This window comes from Topomyia yanbarensis, chromosome 1, assembly GCF_030247195.1.
Source record: "Topomyia yanbarensis strain Yona2022 chromosome 1, ASM3024719v1, whole genome shotgun sequence".
Classification (NCBI taxonomy): domain Eukaryota; kingdom Metazoa; phylum Arthropoda; class Insecta; order Diptera; family Culicidae; genus Topomyia; species Topomyia yanbarensis.
This window is the reverse complement of record NC_080670.1, coordinates 178,226,140-178,248,517: the sequence shown is the minus strand read 5'-3', so window position 1 is coordinate 178,248,517 and position 22,378 is coordinate 178,226,140. Positions and strand designations below refer to the sequence as shown.

Below are 22,378 nucleotides of genomic sequence, written 5' to 3'. Positions count from 1 at the left end.
TCTACAAGACGCTAATTAGACCAGTGGTCCTCTACGGCCACGAGACCTGGACTATGCTCGTGGAGGACCAACGCTCCCTTGGAGTTTTCGAACGAAAGGTGTTGCGTGCAGATGGAAGACGGAACGTGGCGCAGGCGAATGAACCATGAGCTGCATCAGCTGCTGAAAGAACCATCCATCGAGCATACCGCAAAAATAGGACGTTTGCGGTGGGCTGGACACGTCGTAAGAATGTCGGACGATGACCCGGTGAAGACGATTCTTGAGGGCGACAGGAACAAGAAGATGGGGCGTACAGCGAGCACAGTGAATCGACCAGATAGAGGACGACCTGCGGACACTTCGAAGACTGCGAGGCTGGCGACAAGCAGCAATGAACCGAGTGGTGTGGAGACGGCTTCTGCATACAGCAAGAGACAACAAGGCTCTAGCCTGAACGGTAAGGTAAGTATTTAGTTCTCGTTTCAGTGAACCGTTTAGCTGCTTATTTTATGAGCTTCTGTTTCCGTGAGCCATTCAGTCCCCAGCCTTATTACGATCTACTCTGATAGTGCCTGGCGGTGAACTCACCCTACTTCTACTGAGAGTTCCCCGACGTAGGCATTTCTCTCGACTCCAACACCGAAAGGCGCTGTGAGAAGGCTGCGAGGACAACTAACGCATTGGCAAGGATCATGTCGAATAACGGAGGAGCAAGAGGCTGCACGAGACGTCTCCTGGCGGGTGTCTCATCCTCAATACTGAGCCTGGGCTACTGCGCTGAACTCAAAGCGGAACTGGACGAAGTTGACAAGCGCGTTTCGCCTAATGGTTGTTCGTGTGGCGAGGAGGTATGCGTAATTGCCGGGATGATCCCTATCAGCATCACTCTGGCTGTGGACGTGGAATGCTACCAGTGAACTGCTGGTCAGAGCGGACTCGTTGGCAAAGTGGCAGCAAGAGAAAGAAAGATGATCCCACCGACTCATCCCAAATGCGTCGGCGTGAATGCATAGGAAGCATGGAGAGGTGAACTTTCATTTGACGGAAGTACCTGTATCGGTTTGGTTCGAGTATACTCTCCGAGCTGCAATGAAAGGGGCAAAGGGATCAACAAAGTAGCGCCACCGTGTAGGAAGCCGCCGTGAAACCACAAATCGGGTCTTGGGAGAAATTCCGCCGCCGGGAAACTCTCCGCCGGAGTAGGCTAGGTTCACCGCCGGGCATCAGGTGGGTAGTGTGCGATGTAGCACCGGGCTCGGTTCGTTGGGACGTAAGTGGCTTTATCGGAATCGCCGGACCGACCTCGACACTCTACTGAGTAGCTCGTGATTAGGCTAGATCCATCGTCAGTGATTAGAGCGAGTAGATGGCATCGAACAGCCAGTGAACCGGAAGCTACGCTCCATCCGGGAACGCTAGACAGACCTCGGCACCTACTGGCTAACCCGTTTAGTAGACTAGTTTCACCACCAGGCACTAGATCGAGTGAACCAATAATGTTGGTATGTCGAAAAATTTTCGACTAAACGAGAAGAGCGGGACAATAGATTTTTTCAAGTTTAAGGACTTTTTCGATTTGCAAGAAATGTTCTAGATTTTTTTTTCAATTCACCATGATTTTGTTTATTCTTGTTCGTGGGTTTGCTTGCATGAACCCACAAAGTACGCAAATTTACTTACAAATACACCATTTCACATCTGCCGGTGACTTCATTTCTTAACTACTGCTCTCCACAAAAAAGTTACTCTCCATTTAATGTTTATATTTTCCTTTATATTTGTAGTTTTTGGGAAACCATATAGGCACGTTTTCACTTCTGTTTAAATATGTGTTTTTTTTTAAATATCGCCTATCGAACGCCTATTATCTTACTCGATGCAGTTAAATTGATTTTTACTCGTCCTCCCCGAGAAGAGAAGTACATCAGTTTTTAATTATGTGCTGATTTGTTTCTGATTTTTGTCATTACTTATTTATGTTATAGTGTTATAGTGATTGCACATTCGGTTACATGTTCAACATAAGAAAAGGAAACTTCGTCTTTTCGTCGGTGTGACAATGAAAGATTCATTCGGCATATAGTTATGTCTTGATTTACTTACATATTTGTTTGTGTTTGTGATTTATTTACTAAATAGAAAAAATAAGAATACCTTGATTTGTTCATTTGCCTTTACGGTTGGTTTTATTTTATAACGATTTTTGAATGTCCACTATTTTCTGGGGATGTGTTTCCGAAACTGTCAATATGTACACGAACACAAACAGAAATAGACAACAAGTTACACCTTACGTACTAAGCAAATAGAATAGAATTATTAGTTCACCGCCTGCTTTAATGTTTAGTTAGACGAGTGTCTAAGCAGTTCATAATGCTGTCTGGAATGTTGTAAAATTTATTGGTTTTTTACATGATTCTTTTAATATTTTTTCACGGATTTCTTAGCACTGATAGTTGGGAAAGGTATACGAGAAAATCATTCATGTCATTACGAAATATCACCATGTTAAAACTACCTCACAGATCAGTCGGTTTTAGACAAAAAATCCAAACCATTAATATGAAATTATAATCCCTCTCTCCTAACCAAAATATATAAAACAACTCAAAGAAATACTATAATTTGGCTATTTGAAAAGCTTCTTCTAGTTGATTGTGTGTCTTTTGTAAACCTATGACCGGATGATGAATGGCTGACTATACAATGTACAACGTGTGTGTGTATGTGTGTCTTATAGCCTAACCTCTACGAGATGGCATTGTTTTACGCGGTGGAGACTCCTCTTTCTCTTTTCAAAAGACCGACGAACTCCGAAGGACCCGCGCGAGTTTTCCTACTAATTAATAGTGGGACACTATGAAGAAAGCACCTTTTTCCATAAAACCTAACCTAAATAATAGCCCACAAATTGATTGAAGTACGAAAGATTCTCACTAACGGGGGAAAAAACTAAAAAACTAGTGGAACAATTAAACCTATGAATAATAGGCCGAGGCCGGAACTAAAGTATAATAATTCTTCTACGGATCGGATATTCTCTCTCTCGTTGGGAACACTGTTTCATTCACAATGAAACTGACGGTTGCTTGTTTTTTTTTAAATTATTTTCTTACTAGTGAGAAGGGTGGTTCAGAAACGCTTTCATGCTGAAAATGGAGTTGCGTTTAAGGTGATTTGAAATGATAATAGGTCTGTTCCAGTACCAGGAGAAACTGGAAGTACTCCGGAGAAAAGCGTTCCTGTACTCTCTTCTTCTCTTTTTTCTTCTTCTGGTAGCAAACCGGAGTAAAAAGGAGCAAAGATTTTTTGCTCCTGTTTACTCCGGAGTGACTTCCGTGTAGTGGAACAAACCTAATGATTACCATTACACGACATGGAAAAATGCGACAATATTTGACACCATTCATTTCTACCCTCTGGTATGCTGACGCTTATGGCGGAGCAGTGTGGCTAGTCAAGACAAAATGTAGCGACTAACTGTGCCAACTACGCACTTTGATCCATGATAACAAGACGATTCAAATCTTGATTAATCAAATTAACGAATTTCTGTACCTATTGTCTAATATTACTACAGCTCCATTTTCTGGCAGCAAAAAAACGCTGAACCGTTCCTGTTTAAAACTATAAATAATATATTTCACAAAGGATCACATTCAACTTTTCCGTGTCGCTCGGAATGGTGTGTCAGTTTTGTACGAGGAAAAGAACCTAGTTCATTTTTACTGGAACTTCATTGCTGATTCTGTAACTGCATAAGACCTAATCAATTCATTTTTTCGGTTTTGTGGTTTTGGTGGTTTTTACTTTAGACGAAACTCAGTCAAGTTCTAACCTCAACCGCTATCAGAATGTATGAACTGACAGCGGCTTGGGCTCGAATTTGAGTCAGTTCTAGCCAAACATGCCAAATGGTCCTAAGTGAAAATGACAGTTTCTCTTTGTTTACTTTCTCTTTCGCTAATAACTCGTCCGTTCATACGTTTGTTCATTAATTATTAGCATAATATGCTAGTCAAAATCAGCGTTCTTCGATATATCCTGAAACAATATTGAAAAGTTTTATGCTGACGCCGTAATAATCGAAAGAGAAAGTAAACAAAGAGAGGCTCTCATTTGCACTCAGGACCATTTGACATGTTTGTCGAGAGTTTCAAAGGAAAGCAAATACGGCATTAGAAAGCGATTCTCAAGCGATTCAGTGTCGTGGGACTAGCATATACTAGCATATCAAAGAGGTGACACATTTCATATTAGACATTCAAATTCAGTAGCCGAACTGATATTCGAAATAAAATAAACTATGCATTAAAAATCTGGACAGATTTTAGCGATTTTCATTCGTTTATCCAACCATCTGGATGCATCGCTAATCGTAGCAACCCTGTTGTGCACAGAAAAAAAATTACAACGTTATTTATGAGTTGATTCGCAGTTGCCATGGCGAAAACCAGTCAAGCAACTACGCTCGGTGATTTGTTTGTACTACCAGCTCCACCTCGGAGCTAAGAAGTTGGACACAGTGAGACACCGTGTACGCCGGATACAGAGGATCCGGCATTTATTGCTTGCGGCATTAAAAAACTGGATTCTAATCGCACGGCGCACCTACTATTCTTCTATTACATTCTTCTCATAGACTGGTTAGTTCGACTGGTCTGTCTATGGAAGTGCCATCTCTATCACTTGAAATACATGTGTTTTAACAGCTCGCAGCTTTCAGTAGCAGTTTGATCACTTGCACTATGAAAATGCGGAGTCCAGGTTGGTGGGAAGTGCGCAATACAACATTCGCTACCTTCTAGAGACACAACAGGAGAGCGTCGATCGGCGAAGGTACGTGACCAGTAAAATGCAGCAGAAACTGAAGAGGAAAACCGACGGCAAGTTGGCCTCATTATTCCACGCATTAGGCCGGGTAATCGAACCGGCTAAACGGTGAAGAAGTTCCTGAATAAACTTGGACATTGTTATGCTGAAACGACAGTCGAGGCCGGTAGTGTTTGAGCAGCAGCCAGTCACCCAGAAGGTGTGGCTGAAGGAGCAGCTGAAAACATCTTTCCGTCGAAGCACGACGTCGTGATCATGATGGATCACCAACCCTCCAAACGTTTCCTCAGACCGATGGACACTTCTAGGGTGAGTCTCAAATAAATTATTTGAAGGCATTTACAATGTCTCACCCGTCACTAGCTTATTGACATTCTTACCCCTAGGTTATACCCGGTCAAACCATTCGGCATTTGAATCGGAATCCTGAATGGAGTCATTATGGATTCCAAATCAAATGTAACAACCGATTCTGAGTCGGAATCGGTTGATGCATTTGATTTGGAATCCATAATGACCCCATTCAGAAATCCGAACCGGTTCCGGAATGAGTTTAACTGGGCATATGTTTAGTCTAAAGACGCTGAATCCCTCTGGACAAAGACTCGCCATCTCTATCTTATTCTTATTATGTATCTGTAAGTGTCATTCCAATCGAGCACGAGACCTGTCAAAGCAGTCAATCCGAAGAAAATCGCTTTGAATCCTTCTGGAACGAGGGCCATTGACAGGTCTCTTGCTCGATTGAAATGACACTGACAGATACATGGTAAACAAACGATTGACGTGTCGAGTCTTTATCCAGAGGGATTGAGCGTCGTTAGTTTAGTTCTTCTGGCAACATTGTGTTTTTATTTTTATTAGAAGAGAAGACGATGACAACAACAATCATCATGAATAAGTGAAATTCATTGTCCTATCGTACAATGTACTTCGTCGTCTGTTTTGTGACCTATCCGAAACCAAAACATGTGTATCCGCTAGCGCTCTGCCCTAACTCTGTCGGCCAACAGGTTATGGGCCCAGAGCAAGTTACGAAAGGTGAGAAAAAGTGATCCCGCAAAGTGGCTTGATTTTCGCGTCGCGTATGCGCCTCTTGTGTTGTGTGAAGATGGCGGATTTGGGAAAATTTTCCTTTGGAAATTCCGCATAGAAATTTCGTTGATGGTGGAAGAGCGATAGTCGACGCAAAACCGGAGCCGGTAACGGCACAGTGGATCAAAAACGAATAAACGGTTCATGCGAAGAGCGGCTTGAGTTTGGCAGATAGCCAGTTTAGCCTTGTGAATAGGCATGCAACCGATCGTAAAATTCTTTCACTGCATTGGTAATACAGTGAAAGAATTTTGAGATCTGTTACGTGACTAAAGGGCGAACACGAAATTATTGCGACACATTCAACAGGGCATAACTTTTTCACAATTGGGTAAAAATCAACCAAATTTTGCACACTTTCTCATTGATGTGTATTGTTTACATGCAGTCAAACTCGAAGTCGTGTTTTTCGATTCAACGAAAATGGAGGTGAACCAACGCGAGTCGAGAGAACAATTTTTTTCCAAACATCTGGAATTTCTTGACCTGTCGCACCGGCAGTTGGGAAAAATGTTGAACATTCACCATTCAACCGTCTCCAGAAAGTTGAAGCGGTTGACATTGGACCACGGCAAAGGAGCTGGAAGAAAACCGGGACCGGAGAACGAAAAGACGGAGGGAAAGGTGAAGCGGATGATTCATGCAAATCCCAACGTCTCAATCCGTGATTTGGCTAAAAAGATCGGTATGTCGCAGAGCTACGTCCAGAATGCAAAGAAGAGAGCTGGACTACATACATACAAGAAGCGCCTTTTGCCGTTCTTGCAGCAGCACGACGAAGCTCCGCTATTTTGGCCAGATTTGGCATCATGCCACTATTCTAAAAGTGTCCTGGAGTGGTATGACGCCAATTCTGTCCATTTTGTTCCAAAGGACATGAATCCGCCAAATTGTCCGGAGCTGCGCCCGGTGGAGCAGTACTGGGCAATGATGAAGCGGAAACTTCGGAAGAACAAGAAGACAGTCAAAGACGAGAAGGACATGTTAAGAAAATGGAAAAAACTGAGAAACTGGTACCGGATGACACTGTAAAGACTTTGATGGAGGGCATCAAGTGAAAATGCGTTCAATTTTACACTCAAGGCTCCATCGATTAACTTTTCTTTTGATTTTTGAAGTAAATATATGTATAAAGGTACCCTAAAATTTTGGTTTGATTTAAAACATTATAAGAAAATTGGCATGACATTTTCGGTGTCGCAATAATTTCGTGTTCGCCCTTTATCATGAAAAATCGTCGAAGACACCGAGTTTCTTTGCTAAAGAAACTATGCTCGTCTAACAGGGTGTCGAATGACAGATTATTGACAGCGGGGCAAGATTTAGTAGAACCTGATGATTCTTCGTAGTTTGCCGGACTCCTACGGTGGGCTAGTACAGCCATGGAAAGTCAGCCGGATATGGACTGAACTATGGTACTGGTGAAGCCAAAGTTGTTCGATGAACATGAGTGAAGACAGGAAAAAAATGGCACTTCAAAGAGTGAAATGAACGCGATGAAGTGTTCAACGAGACAAGGGACGCAACATGGTATCGTGCAGGATCGGAAGTGTAACCACTGTGGAAAGTCGGGTCACCTAGAGCGAAGAGAGGAAGATCACATGACAGGTGACGAAAGGTTTATTTTGTCGACGCATAGGTCCGAATGTTTTCTTGGCAGAAAGAAAAGTGTCGAAAACAGCCGGATATGGCAAACCTACAGCGCTTGATATGAACAGTAAAGGAACCCCTATTATTAGGGGCCGCATTCCCACGGTTATGTCCTAGTGACTAGAAGGAAAATTTCTTTTAGTCAATAGGTCACGTGACTGAGAATAGGCCCGTGGTTCGAATCATAACTAGTCGAAATTCATTCTTGTTTACATTTTGATAGTGTTGCCAATTTTCTTTTGATTCCACCACTCAATGTGACTACACCACATAACTTTTTACGCGTGCTCTGGGTAGGTAGCCACCTCGTCCGGCAGATCCTCAGCGGCGTTGTGCCACTTCGGTTCCCAAGCCTCGATTATGCAGCCAAGCCGTATGGTACTGGAAAACATAGAAAGATATTCCTGAAGGGCATAGGATTATTACCGGAACCTTCCGAATATACAATCTGGGAAATAAATATTTACTAACAACACTCCATTTCCCCGTTGAACGCCAACAATTTCGCCACCTGGGCGCCAGTTTAACACCACAGGATGAACATCCAGCCCAGTCAAGGTGATGGAATCGACATGAAGCTTGTTGATGTTTTTTACGTTCCGTCGATGCTAAGTAACCTAGTGTCGGTAGACAAGCTGACGACGAGTGGATCCATTGCTGTTTTTAAAGAGGACGGGTACGAGATACGTGGCGCTACCGGCTTATCGACGTTAGTTGGAGAGCGTCCAGATTACCTGTACCGACTGAAGATAGCGGAAACGTCGAAGAAAGTGTCATTCACGGACTCGTGATGAGAAGTTGGGTAACCGAGTAAACATTCCCGACTGTGGCATCCGTGAGTGTTGCGAGTCTTGCCTTGAAGGGAAGCTGGAAGGAATCCGATCCCCTAAGTAGCCGACAGAACGTCATCGAAAGTGTTAGATCTGGTTCAAACTGATCTATCCGGACCAATGCGGACAACGAAGCCCAGCAGTAAGCGGTTTCCGGTGACGATGACTGTAGCCATTTAACCATCGTTTATTTGCTGGTGAAGTAGTCGGAAGCACCGGGAATAATTACTGAGTATGTTCGATTGGTGTAGAATCGTTTTAACCGAATACCACACATTTTCTACTCGGACGGCGAATGTGATTCACTAACAAGGAGCTGCGAGACCTCTTTGCCAAGGAAAGCATCAAGGTACGGTACACCACAGCGCATACACCACAGCAGAACGGTGTATCTGAGCGAAAGAATCGATCGCTGCTGGTAATGGCGACAACGATGCTCCTGATTCGTCACAAGACAAGAGAGGCGGCAAAAAACACTTAGCCATCTAAAAGTATATGATTGTCCAGACTACGTGCAGATGCCTGACTGACGTCAAGCGGAGAAAGTTTCCGGAGCACAATCCAATGACCTGGTGAAGTAAAATGGGACAATGCCGAAGTGATACAAGTCTCCAGTGAGGAACTTGTCGCATTGGCAAAGGGTTTAAAGGTGAAGAAAGCACCCGGACCAGATGAAGTCTCCAACGACGCATAGATAGTTGCAGTACAGACACTCCCAGATGTGTTCAGAAAAGGGATTCAAAAGCTTCTAAACGAGGGCTACTTTCATGGCAAATGGAAGATACAGAAGTCAATGCTACTACCTAAACCCGGTAAGCCCCACGAGGATCAACGCCGGGCCAACCAGTAACAAAAGGCGTCTTCTGGCTAACGAATCATCGTCGATACTGACGTACGAAGGCTCTGTCTGGGTAGCAGGGCTGGAGACAGCGGAATCGAGCAAAGCTGAACACTGCGTTTAGGCTCATGGCCATGCGGGTCGCGAGCGCGTACAGGACTATCTCAGTCTACGTTATCGCTGAAATGATCCCTATCGGCATCATCGTTCTAGGAAAGATAATGAATGCTATAAGCGGAAGGGAACCAGTAGAATACGGAAAACAATGAGAGCTGACTCGTTAGCCAAATGATTGAAACTCGTCGAAAAAAGGAACGTAGACTCAGACGCATACCAGTTCTCTCGACATAGGTAAATAAGAGGCGTGGTGAAAAAACCTTATATCTGTTGTAGTTCCTGTCTGGTCATGGTTGTTTCAAACAGTACCTAAATCGGTTCGGATACGCTGTGTCACCCTTTGGCCGGAGTGTTGTCCTCGTCTGTCTTAGATTCGACGCAGCGCGAAGGGAGATACCTTCGCTTAACGTAGATAATATTGTGACAGGCACATGGAATGCCGCCAGCAGAGTAGTGACACTAATACTGTCGGACCTTCAGAGAAAGTGGCGAATAGAACAGCAATCTTGCAACACCAACTAGCAAGATATGGGCGATTGGATCAAGTCGGGTATAAACCCTATGAGTGTGGCCGTGAAGGGACGTGAACCAGGTCTTTTGGCTCCTCCAGATCGGTTCACATCTCGACGGGTTCCATCGCGGCGACGGTCATATGTAGACCGGCTACGCAGCGAGAAACAAGCACTAATTTAGCAACACCAACAAGTAGTTTCACGTCGGTAAAAATCCTGCAAGGGTTGCTGTGAATGGATGCGAGTCAAGTTTCGGCATCTTCGAATGGGTTTACATCTCGACGGGTTTCAGCGTTGGCGACGGTTTTGGGGGTCGCACCGAGGGATAGCATGCTGACTCAACGTAGTCAAGGGACTCCGCGTATGTGGAGGGGCCCAGGGGCTCAAGGACAGCTGGGAGCTGATGACGGTAACACTAATTCTGTCGAATCTCCAGCGCAGCGGACATTAAGCTCACAACACCAACAAACGGTTTCACGTCGGTTAAAATATTGTGCGGAGCGATTTACGTCACGTTTGGCAGCAAAACGCAGAAGCTTCGGTTCATCTTCGTGGACTAAGGTTACCGATTTGTTGAAACAATATCTGAAAAGATCACAATAAACCGTGATGCAAGGGTTGGAATTGACAACCGTCGACAGTTCGCCTAGTAGTGAGATTCAGTGGCCTATTCCGGAGATGAAATCGAAGTAACAGATAATGTAAGAGGAATCGGCCCATGGTAGCGAAGAAACAGCGAGTGATGAAAGTGACTGAGAAGACCCGAATGAAGCTCCTCTCGCGGGGAACCCGAGCCAATTCTCTTGGGTTCAAACACCACACAACCCCATAGAGATACCATGAATAACTTCACAACCATCAAAATACCATATGATGATCTCAAATGCCCATCAATATTCTAGAATGTGGTTTTCAAACGGGATCTTCAGGTCCATGTTGATGCTATTTTCATGGGTTGAACTCATTTTAAACGCTATAAAAACATCATGCAGTGGGGGTGAATTTTTTCGTTTGCCGGGGAAGGAGGTGAGACACGACAAAGTGTCCAGTGAAGAAGGCAGATGTGATTTGATTGCTGAATTATATGGTAGGCATTGTCACGTAGTAGCCGGAAGAGTCAGCGACGTTCCAGCTAGCAGTGTCTAGTCCGGACTGAGTTTCGTGAAAGGTAGCTATGGATAGGCTAATCAAGTCATACTAGCAGCGAATGAGTTGGGTCTACAAGATGAAACAGAACTAAGCTGTTCACTAGAAAACACAAATCGTTACCCAGTGATTCACGCAGTGCTACGGCGTCGGCTGCGAAGAAGTGTTCATCCATGTGACTAAACATGCCACACTCCGATTTCCGCTGTCTATGGCTGTTAATGGTACTGGAGTATTTGGAAATTCGCATTGCATACCTTTACGTAGACATAGAGGTAGAGATTTACATGCGTCAGACACCCACGAAGTTCGTGGCAAAAAGGAGCTCGTTCGTAGACTTCGAAGAAGTATCTATGGACTTAAACAGCCTCGTCGATGTTGGAATCGGAAGCTTACCGGTGTTCAAACACAGTTGGGATTCCAAGCAAGTTCAGCTGATCCGTGTTTATTCGTGGCCACCATAAACGGTACGTGGACGATTTCCTTGTCGGATATATGAGCGAGGCCGATGTATCGTGTGTCCAGAAGTACCTGAGCCAACATCTCAAAATCGTTGAGCTTGAGAAGTTCGAAGAGAATGACCAACTACATTGACCAGCTGGTGGCCAAAGAAGGCCGCAGGGATGCGAAACCAGCAAGAACGTCCATGGTCACAGGCTATCTGAAAGATGAAGTTGAAAACATATCGTTCAAGAATGGTACAAAGTACAGGAGCGTGGTTGGCTCACTTCTCTATGTAGCGGTGTGTGCCCGACCGGACATAGCGACGAGTGGGATCGGGATTCTTGGCCGGAAGTTTAGCGCCCCCACTGAGATTGACTGGACCATTGCAAAGCAAGTGGAGCGGTATCTAAAAGACACCTGTGATTGGAAATCGCGGCTTGGAGACAAAGAAACTGTAGAGTTTGCGGCGTTCTCGGATTCGGACTAGGCAGTAGATAAGAGCACCAGAAAGTCGACGACTGGCTGTGTCGTCTTCTGTGGAGGTGGAGTAGTTTGCTGAGTAAGCTGTCGACAGAATTGTGGAATTGGGGAAGACTTTCGACAATGGAAGCTGAATACGTCGCCGTGACTGAAACGTGTCAGGAAGTTAATTGGTTGAGGCGATATCTGCACCTCCGACAAACCCAACTTCAAATCACCGTTCGGATATAAACAATGACGAGCTACATACATGACGAACACGGACTACGAGAAAAATCGGTTTGGAATTGCTGTACCCCTCCCATCACAAGCACAGCAGGACGAAAAAAATACCGGGGACCCAAGTACCCAAGCGGTGATTACAGAATCGACTTCCACCGCATTCCGTTGACGAGACTTCATCGGATACTCTGATGTCCACTAGGGTTATAAATTTGCTGAGACGATGACGGACATGATCACAATTAGCCGCGATTCAAGATTTTTAGAAATAGACGACAAATCTTCACTCAGGCCCAGCTAAACCTATTCCGCAACCCCAGGACTACACGATCAACTTTATACATCTCCTCCTATATCTTGATAAAGAACGAGTGCAGTATGGAGTTGTATGCCATCTTGTAATCGATATAGGCTATACTAAGGTTCCGTTTGTTACACACTACTTATCCAACAATGACTGCATCTAAGATGGCTTGATCTTTGCAGTCTTGTGTGTTTTTCTTGCACCCCTTCTGCCCCTTTGTCAAGATGCTACTCTATTCACAGAGGGTCTATATGTATGTGGTGGTGAAGGTGCTCATGATCTTGTGTAGACTTGCTAGATAGGTAATTGGTCTGTTCTTCGATAGGTTGGGCGTGTTGTTGTCCTTGAGGAAGAGAATTGTGGCACCACGAGCGATGAAATCCGGTAATAAGCGTGTTGAAACATATAGCCATCGTGGAATGAACAACGGTCAGCTTATTGTATCAAAAGTTTTGGACAGCGTTTGGCTAAGATGCCGCCCAATTCCTAAGGTACCATATAGCCTCGCGTATATCATTGGTTTCGACGAAGACAGCTGACATTTCGTCCTCGCACCTTAGCCACGGTAGCCTTTCGTGATGTTGTACGGGGGACTCCCAAATACTGGCCTAAAAGCTAGTAACACTGCCGATACTTCGGAAGACCTTCGACGAAATCTAAATTCTCGTTGTTGATTTGGTCATAGAAAAGTAACGCCTTAGCCATTTTGATAAGTCGTTCTATTGCTGTACTAGTGTGTCAAGTTTTTCCGTCAGCGGGTACACCCAGCATGCGAAGCACAGTAGGGGCAATGATCGCAGCCACATGACGACACAACTTCGCCGATCTTTTGCCATCTCTGTACACGATCAACTTTCCAATAGCGGCACGTTTGTTCGAGATCCAACTTTCAAGACTCCGCTACCGTGGAGGAGGTACTCGCCTTTCTCGGTGATGTTGAGGCGGGTCACCTTTAGGTGTGCTGCAGAGAATACCGGCCCTATTCTGCGCGGCGTGTGACGTGAGACGACTAATCTCACCTCACTCTACGTGACTTTTCTCACCCAATTCTGAAGAGTCACTTCGGGTGACGTGAGACGCCCATTTAACCGCAATGGGGAATCTCACCTCACCCGAGTCGACTCTCAGAATAGGGTGAGAAAAGTCACGTAAAGTGAGGTGAGATTAGTCGTCACACGCCGCGCAGAATAGGACCGTACTTCCAGGTTCTACGAAAATACTAGGTGCATTGGAAGAACGCTACCATTCTTGACATGAAGTTAACAGGTCGACTCAAAGAATACTGCAGTTCCTAGGGCGCGACATTGGGTCCGTGTCGCGATACTGTGCAACCGCTTTATCCATATTTAAGATTAATCGCGTAGTAGCTGCCAATCAAGGGATGGCTCTTCTGGCAATAATTTTCTTTTTTACTTTTTAATAACGGCTAAGAGTGAGTCATGTTTTTTTATGTTGTAATGAGCCATACAATGAAGGAAGAAAGTATAGAAAGGCATAGCATAGGGTCAAATGAGCAAGCTTAGAGTTTCCCGACGACATAACCCTTTTTCCTCTACCGCAGGAGTCAGGACCGGCTTGAGTACTATGGCTCTTAATATTAAAAAATACTTTATGTCATCCAGTCCCTTGCTAATTAAATGTCAGATGACTTCCCCTTTTAACAGTTTTTGATATCTATTAGTCGTTCCAACCTGGGATGGGACTCGTGGATACGAAAAGACTTATTGTCAAATACCGCCAGCGGAAACTGTCAAATGCAGCCATTCCGTTCAAAACACGTGAGACTGAATGAGAGCCTATGTGAGACAAAAGATGAAATAAGCAAAAACAAAACTTTCATCCGCGAGTCCCGTTCCAAGTTCCAACGCTGAATCTCTGAATAATGCCTTGTCATTAAGCCGGAGTTCCGGCTGGTGCTAGTTAGTATCGGTTGTGTCACTGGAACCGGAATACCAAGCTAGAGCGGGCCAAAACTCAGGCTCATTTTCCTATTGGACTGACCGGGAACGCAAAGGACTATGGACACCTTTACAGAACGTAAAAAGCTGGATCAACCCTTTTTCGTTTCAGTCCACTTTGTTTTTTTTTTTTTCTTATTGCTAAGTTCTTTCTCGTACAAAACCGACCACAGTTCAGATGTCCATCCATTCGGAAAACCTACGCTCAAACGCTGACGCTACTTGACACATTAGGAACAACCACTTAAACGTACCACAAGTTTGCCGAACGGAAAGACGCCCAATCTCTTAATTGCTATAAGATCGAACTTGTTTATGGCATGCTCGGTAGCGGGTCAACGAGTCTTATAGCAACGATTGTTTTTTTCCTGTTTGACCATCTTTAAACTAGAGACAAACGCTTCCGCCCGCCCTAAGTGTTCGTCGATAGCTGCGCGGCAGTCGAAGTCGAAGGTATCGCGCTAAGCGCGCCGCTACTACTTGCCGCTCCCGATGATCCCATGGATGATGAACTTGGTGAGCTTCTCTTCAGTGCCGATATGCTGATTTCCGGTTTGACCCGCAGTTGCTGTTCGACGTGGGACGACATAAACGACAGACCCGGCATCTGTTGAAGGGTTCGGTCATCATCGGAGCTGGTGTTGGTGGCGTTACCGGCACTCATAGCACCCAGGTGATCGTGGTCGGGTTGAGCCGTCACTTCCTGGAGCTACGGGAACAAAAAACAGACGCAAACAGGTATGAATATAAAAAACGGGAACATGAGCAATGCTGCCTTGACAGACTAACTAAGCTACGGTATCCTAGCTGCTATCTACCGAACGAGACTACCCGAAATCTACTACAACACAGCGCTGTTCATTACAATATCTACAATTTTTTTTTCTAAGCAACAATCCCTCTCCTCCCCTGCAAACTATCCCTGAGCGAAGTGTTCCACAGTCACGGCCAGGACGTTGCCAGGCACGACGCCGGCATCGGTACGATCGGGGATGACTGCTCCGACCGCGGTACCGTTGAAGGTGGCGTCGGAATAGTACAAATCGGCGTCAATGATACCGCTTGTTCCGGGGACGACCGGCAGCTCATGTCCAGCGCAGTCTCCTGCTGATGCTGTTGCCATCGCTGCTGATCGTCGTCCACCGGAGTCACCGAGACCGATGCAGATGTCGCCGACGCCGCCGACACCGCAGCCGACGTAGCGTTCGTGGCAGCCAATAGCTTACCGGCAACGTCCTGTTGCAGCCGGACCATACTTACTTGCTCCAGGTAGCTGCTGATAGTCGAGGGTGTAGTGTGCATTAGTTCGGCTGCTCGTGGCAGGCTGATGATGCCCCGCTGCAGCATGTTCATGATATCGGTTGTGGTCCCCACGCTGGCACCATCACTGGCCGTTGGCCACATGTTACTCATTCTTGAGGCTGCCATGAATGGGCCCCTGAAAAAATAAAAAAAAAAAATAATTAGAGCCATCTGTTGATGGACATATGAATATCTAAAAAACTCACCGATACGGATGCTTGAGGCACCCGTACGTCTCCCGGTACCTGCCGTACAGGGTACCGTAGGAAACTCCCAGCAACTTAGCCGCCTTCTTCATCTCTAACGTTTTGTTCTTGATTCCATCCATGACCCGTTTTGTGAACGGCTCTTCCCAGAACTGCGGCCGCCGTCCCTTTGTCAGATAGTCGTTCATCTTGATAACATCTTTCCACTCTTCCTGCTCTTGGGCGGTAAGGAATACGGCGTTGCTTTGATCGTTGGGACTTGGCGGTGATTGGTCATCGTACTCGAACTTGGGTCCGATGTTGGACAGATAATCCTGAGGAGTATCCGGCCGTTCAAGTTTCGGGATCAGTTTTCGAGGAATGTGGGTATCTTCATCGAAATCCATTCCTTGCATACCATCGGATAGAACGGTTCGGCTCTGCTGTTCCAGATAGGCTGCCGCAGCAGAACTCAGGGACGAAAGCTGCTGCTGCTGTTGCTGTTGCTGCTGCTGCAGTTGATGATGATCGTCTCGTATCGTTTGGTCGTTCGAACTATCATCCATCATGACCGCTACCAGTTGTGAGCTCGACGTGAACGGAGTAGAGCTACCGGCACCACCTTCAACGTGGGAGATCTTGGGCCTACGAAAAGAAAGGGGTAATAAGAAATCGTACGGGTACCGGGAGTCGCAAAGAATTTACAGTTGTTGAAAGGTGTCGTATTCCTCGTCAAGCGGAGGCCGTCCACGTTTCTTTTTATTGCTAAAGTAGTTGATTGGAGAGGCACAATTGACCGGATTCCGAGGAGAACCGGCGGTCAGCGGTGTTAACAGTGGCAGATTAGGCGAATCGGAGATCCGACTTTCCAAACTGCTCACCGTCAACGGAGTTAGCGAGGAATTACTGAGATTGTGTTGTGGTGCTAGTAACTTTTTTGTCTCCACAATTTTAATACTGTTGTTGTTGTTGTTATTGTTATTATTACTAGCTGCTGGGTTCACATTTTTGACTCTCAAACTGTTGTTATTATTCCCGCTGGTATCACTTCCAGCAGTGCTACAATTCTCCTCGTCCCGCCAACTAACCTCCGCTAGACCTTTTATCCGAAGCTCTTCCGCGGTTTTAAGCAGCGAAGCCAACGATCCGTGTTCCACGTTGATCTCACCTTTGTACATGAATTCGATCAGACATTTAATGTCCTCGAACTTGGCATCACGCATGATTATGATCGGGTCCTTCTCGGTGGTACTGCAGTTGGTTAGCAGCTGATCGAAATAGGTACTGCAGGCGCACAGGACCACCCGGTGAGCACGGATCGTTTGTCCTTCGCAGGCCAGCGTAACGTCGCAGAAGCAGCCTCGGTCCAGCAGCTGGGAGAACATGGTCTGCAGATTACTGTGGTGGTACTTCCACCGGAGACAATACTGTTGCGGTAGCATTACGGTTCCGGGTTTTCACTGAGCGTTACTCTGTTGGTCACTATGGTTGTGTGGAAAACCTGGAAGGGAAAAAAATGAAAGTTTTTGTTACTTTTCACTAGCAGTGATCGGAACGACAAAAAATCCTATCGTTACTGGTTAGATGGGAAAAAAACTGATGGAGTCGGATTGTCGTTTTTCGACCTTTTTCATTTTGGCAGTTGCAGGAGGGAACAAACCTTGCCCCGGTTTGGAAATTCAATATTATATATATAGAGAAGATTTTTTTCTGGCACTCTGCCTGTGCCCGCTTTTTCATCATCGCTGCATGCCTTTTTCTTTTCCATATTGGATTTTCCCCCTTTTTTTCGGAACACAAGTACATGATGGTACGCACGAGGCTGCCGGTCTACCGGGCGCTGATAGCCTGGGTAGCGGGAATATGACATTTTTCCCGACCGGTTCTCGTTTTTCTTTTTTTTTTGCTGTCGTTCCTTTTTTGGGTTTTCAAGCGTAGGATATTTTTTTTTCTCATTCCGCTGTCTCCAAGTCCCTGATGCGCTTCTCTTGGGCTTTGGCTGCTGACGGGTGTTTTTCTTATATAATAAAAAATTATGACAGAAAAATCGATACTTGGACGGTCTCCTCGGGAGCGGTGTTCAGTAACATTAGCGGACAATTTCAGGAATATAGGAGAAGTTTTGATTCCGTTTCAATCGGAATCGATTTTGGAGGGATTGGGAAGTGTCGTCTTTTGAACGAGTTTTCTTATTTTTTATTATAAATGTCTTTTCAAACGATTTTTTTTAAATTAGGATCTATTACTGAAACTAGTTGTTTCGGACGGCGGATGATGTTTGCCGCACACTAATTCTTTTTAGTAATCGCAATAAAATTCGGGTTCATTTGTGCGAAACAAGCTTAAAGCTGTATTATATTCTAATTAGTTCAATAAATTTTAATCTTTAGCAATATGTACTTACAAATTTAGTGTAGCAAGTAAGTTTTAGGTTATATTAAATTTAGTTTTAAGTAGTTCAATCAATTTAACTATAAGTAGAAACAAATTTAGCTTTATATGAAAAAATACGTTTATAATTAGTTACTCCACTCCGTTCTGGTTTCCATCGAGAATGATAACAGTTGTCCGCTTCCGCTTGTAGGACATCAACGAGGCAGCGCCTGACAACCTAAAACCTCGTGGTGTATTTGCGAGTGATCGAACAGGGCGCCCAGTATCCAACAGCCTCCCTCCCCCTCGTAACACTGGGTATTGGCAGTCCCGGGTTCAGTTTTATTGATTTGAGACACCTCCAACAGCGCCAGCTTCGACACTGGACGACCGCATAAGGAACCATTCATAAATTACGTAACGCTTTTAGAGGGGGAGGGGGTACGACAAGTTGTGACATAGGGGGAGGGGGTGTTAACTAGATCGTTACGTAACATGTTTTCATCGAAGAAAAAAAAATTTTTTCTTGGAATTTGTTACGTAACAGGGGAGGGGGGGATGGAAAAATTTGTGACAATTTGTTACATAGGGGGAGGGGGGAGTCAATTTTGGGCAATTTTTGCGTTACGTAATTTATGAATGGTCCCTAAGACATAAGACCATCTTGCCCTGTCAGCACATGTTGCACACGTCCCCTGATCCAACCGTTCCTTCTAACATCATCCACCACGAACACCAAGTCCCCCACTGCAATCGGTTTCACCTCGCCAATCCACTTCGTACGTCGCGTGAGTGTTGGCAGCTGCTCACGTACCCATCGATGCCAGAAAGTATCCACTTGTTGTTTAATTTGATTCCAGGAACTAGGAACTTCGAAGTGCTGCTGTTGTATTGATAGGTTCCACTACTGGCTATTTCGCTCCGCCCGAACTACCAAGAAGTAAGTTATTGGAAATGAAAGCTTCCTGTGCTTCGGAGTCCAACAAGAGGTACGTTGGCGGTCTCGAGTTGATAATTCCTGCAGCTTCGACTACCAACGTTAACAGAGCTTCGTCATCTAAGATTCGGCCCGAATAAGCCTGAGGTGCACCGTCGCTAAATTTGTAAACGTGGCTGCTAACTCTTCATTGAGTTTGCTGATCTGATACTCCAACAAACGGCTTGCTCCTTGAAAGTTAATACCGTTGTCAAAGTTGTGGACCGTTGTGGACTATGAACTAGTTCGACGTAGACTGCTCTTATGGTCAAACATGTAAACAACGCCACTCATCTCTTAGCCTGACTTTTTCCCACCTTCACGAGCAGTGGGCCAAAAAGATCAAGGCTCACGTAACTGACCGGACGGACAAGTGACGCCAGCCTTGAACCTGGAAGAGGAGCCATCATCAGAACTTTTGGACGAGTCCTTGATATTTTGCACCATTGACAATCTCTATCTATCCTTTTCACTGCGGCCCGTAGTTAGGGTACATAATATCGTTGTCGCAATTCATTAAATACGTTTTCTGAATTGGCGTGTCGATAGAAATTTAGCAGAATATGGTGCCCTTCCGGCTGACTTTATTCGACTATCGATACGAAGAATTCCGAATTCGTCGATCATTGGTGATTCATGATAGATGGAACTGCTTTTTTCGATCGGCTTTCGCTCTTCTTAGGGAACCTTCGAATTTTGGGTGAGCGTGACCAGTTCGTCGCGAAGTCTCCCACTGTACCATTCTAATTAACGCATTCTCAGCCTTTCTCAATTCGTACTGAGTAAGGTGTCCAGAAATCGGAGCCTGACCTTTTATTTTTGCAAATTCACAAGATAGCGGTAAACGTAGCTTATTGTACGCAGAATGCGATTCGGAAATCTTCCTACATCAATCACTCTAAACGGTAGTGCTATTCCACGGTGCACATGAAGGGACCACATTTCTTCCTCCATGGTTGTTGCAAGTATATGGCCCTTTGGCCACCTTTCTTCATCCTATTTGAGGAAATCTTGAAACCACGAGCCTTTCATGTCAAATTGGAGTCCCTTTCCCCACTTCGTTGCGGCATCCGCCGGGTTGAGCTTGGATGGTACCCACCGCTATTCGTTCACTTCTGTAGAATCAAGGATTTCGCCGATACGGAAAGCAACAAATTGCTTGTAACGACGATGATCTGCTCGGATCCACGCAAGAACTGTGCTGGAATCGGACCAAAAAACGAATCTCGAAATGGGAATATTACGTCCTTCAACAATATAACGCTTCAAGGGAGGGCACTCCATGGACGGCCGCCTGCAGCTCTAGGAGCAGGATCGACATCGGTTTTAGTGGTGCGATCTTTGTTCTTTACACTCTGCTTTACCTTCGGTGTTAATCGTCCGTAAATAGGCCATAGCATACGCCTCTTCGTTGGCATCGGCAAAGATATGCAGTTCGGTGTGCTGATATCGATTAATGGAAGCATCTCGGAAATAACAGCGACGAATTTCGAGGTTATATATGTTTTTGAGTTGGCTAATCCAATTTTGCCAACGATCGTTGGTTTGATCGTTTACTTGATCATCCCCGTTAATTCCTGATCTCCAATTATTCTGGAGCAGAATTTTGCCGTGGATAGTTAACATAGCCAGCAAACCGAGGGGATCAAAAAACTCCTCAAGCACCTAAGCACTTGTCTTTTCGTATGGCGAGCACAACACAATATCATCACCTGTAACTCGTCTTTCAATATGGTCGAAAATCGGAGTATCTCATCACCTGGAACCCGTAGAAGTCCCAAAACCTCGTTCCAAACCTTCTGTGTTTTCCGGATTCAGGTTGTTTCTGATCCGAGTGTGTTCAAAACTGCTTCCAGTTGCAAATGTCAAACCCACCTGCGGCGTGGATCATTTTGACTTGGCAAGACACCTCCTTTGGCTCCTCCTCCCTCTGGAAACTGTCGAGAAAATCGTCCACGTAGTGGTTCATAATAATCCTTTCTGCAGCCCTCGGCGAGCAAGCTGAGCCGAATGTCGCAACATCCATTAAAAATACCTCCGGATTGTGGGACGGATCGCTTTGCCACAGAAACCTCTGCGCATGACGGTCCTCCTTACGTATAGAGAGCTAGCTAATACCCATCGCGCGTTGCTACGACTTTCAAAGAAATAGAAGGAAAACACAATTTGTTCCGAAGCGCCATCTGGCGGGCAGATAATCCCCAACAATAGCACACAAACACGCTCCATAACAAATGCCTACTATGTATAAATTTTGACGGCAATCGGTTAAGCAGCCTTTTGGGAGTCTACGGGAAATTGACGAAAGCACAGCGGTTAATGACTCTGACTGATCAGGACCTTTGAGAAGCATTGTGTTGAGCGAAACTCCATTCACTTTCGCAGACGCATCCGAGATCATGCGCACCTTGTTCGGTTTCTTCTGGTTTATCACCGCTCCTAAAGGTAAATACCAAAACCCTCTAGGATCAACTTTCCTCAATTCCCCCTCGGTGGCGCGATTCGCATATCCCTTTTCTATATAGTTCGAAATCTGAGCGCGAAGATTTTCTCGCAGTGTTGGATCCCGCTCCATGCGTCGCTCTAAACATTCGAGTCGTTTAACCGTCATTCTGTATGTGTCGGGAAACTCGAGAAAATCATAACGCCACAGAAATCCCGTTTCGAATTTGCCACCGGTTTTCTTTGTAGTGCATCCTAGGATGTCAAGGGCTCTTTGTTCTCTTTGTTCTTCCGCCGACACAAGCATGGACTCTTGTTTAGTTCCTGCATCTTGTTGCATGTTGTGCAACGATTCATCATTCGAACACTCGCAAGCATGAAAGTTCAACGAATGTTTTGTACATGGTGCACGGAGTGGACGAGTTTAATGCAATAGAGGATGGTGACGAAACTGGCACCTACTCTACATCGAATTGAATCTCTACACGATCCCTGTCCATGTGAATTCAGGCAGATACGACAAATGCCTCGATTCTGGACGAACGCCATCTTTCCTCTACCCTACTCGACTTAAATACATCACAATCCTTCAAGCGATGGTTGAGGCGGATGCATACCAAGCAAGGCTTATCAATATTTGCGCTAGCCCCGGGTGAAACATCGGCATCAGCATGCGAGTGAACTGCTCC

General features: G+C 45.3%; 1 protein-coding gene across 1 annotated transcript in view; it reads right to left on the bottom strand.

Annotated features, from left to right (window-relative positions):
• Positions 1-1,583: 1,583 nt before the first annotated feature.
• LOC131683031 (transcriptional regulator Kaiso) overlaps positions 1,584-22,378 on the bottom strand; it is a 100,213-nt gene continuing 79,418 nt past the window's right edge. Inside the window, exons 3-6 of the mRNA XM_058964856.1 lie at positions 16,604-17,399; positions 15,920-16,543; positions 15,672-15,849; positions 1,584-15,120 (exon numbers count right to left, since the gene is read on the bottom strand). Coding sequence (XP_058820839.1) covers positions 14,824-15,120; positions 15,672-15,849; positions 15,920-16,543; positions 16,604-17,340 — 1,836 coding nt within the window. The 5' untranslated portion in view covers positions 17,341-17,399 and the 3' untranslated portion in view covers positions 1,584-14,823. The remainder of the gene's footprint in view (positions 15,121-15,671; positions 15,850-15,919; positions 16,544-16,603; positions 17,400-22,378) is intronic.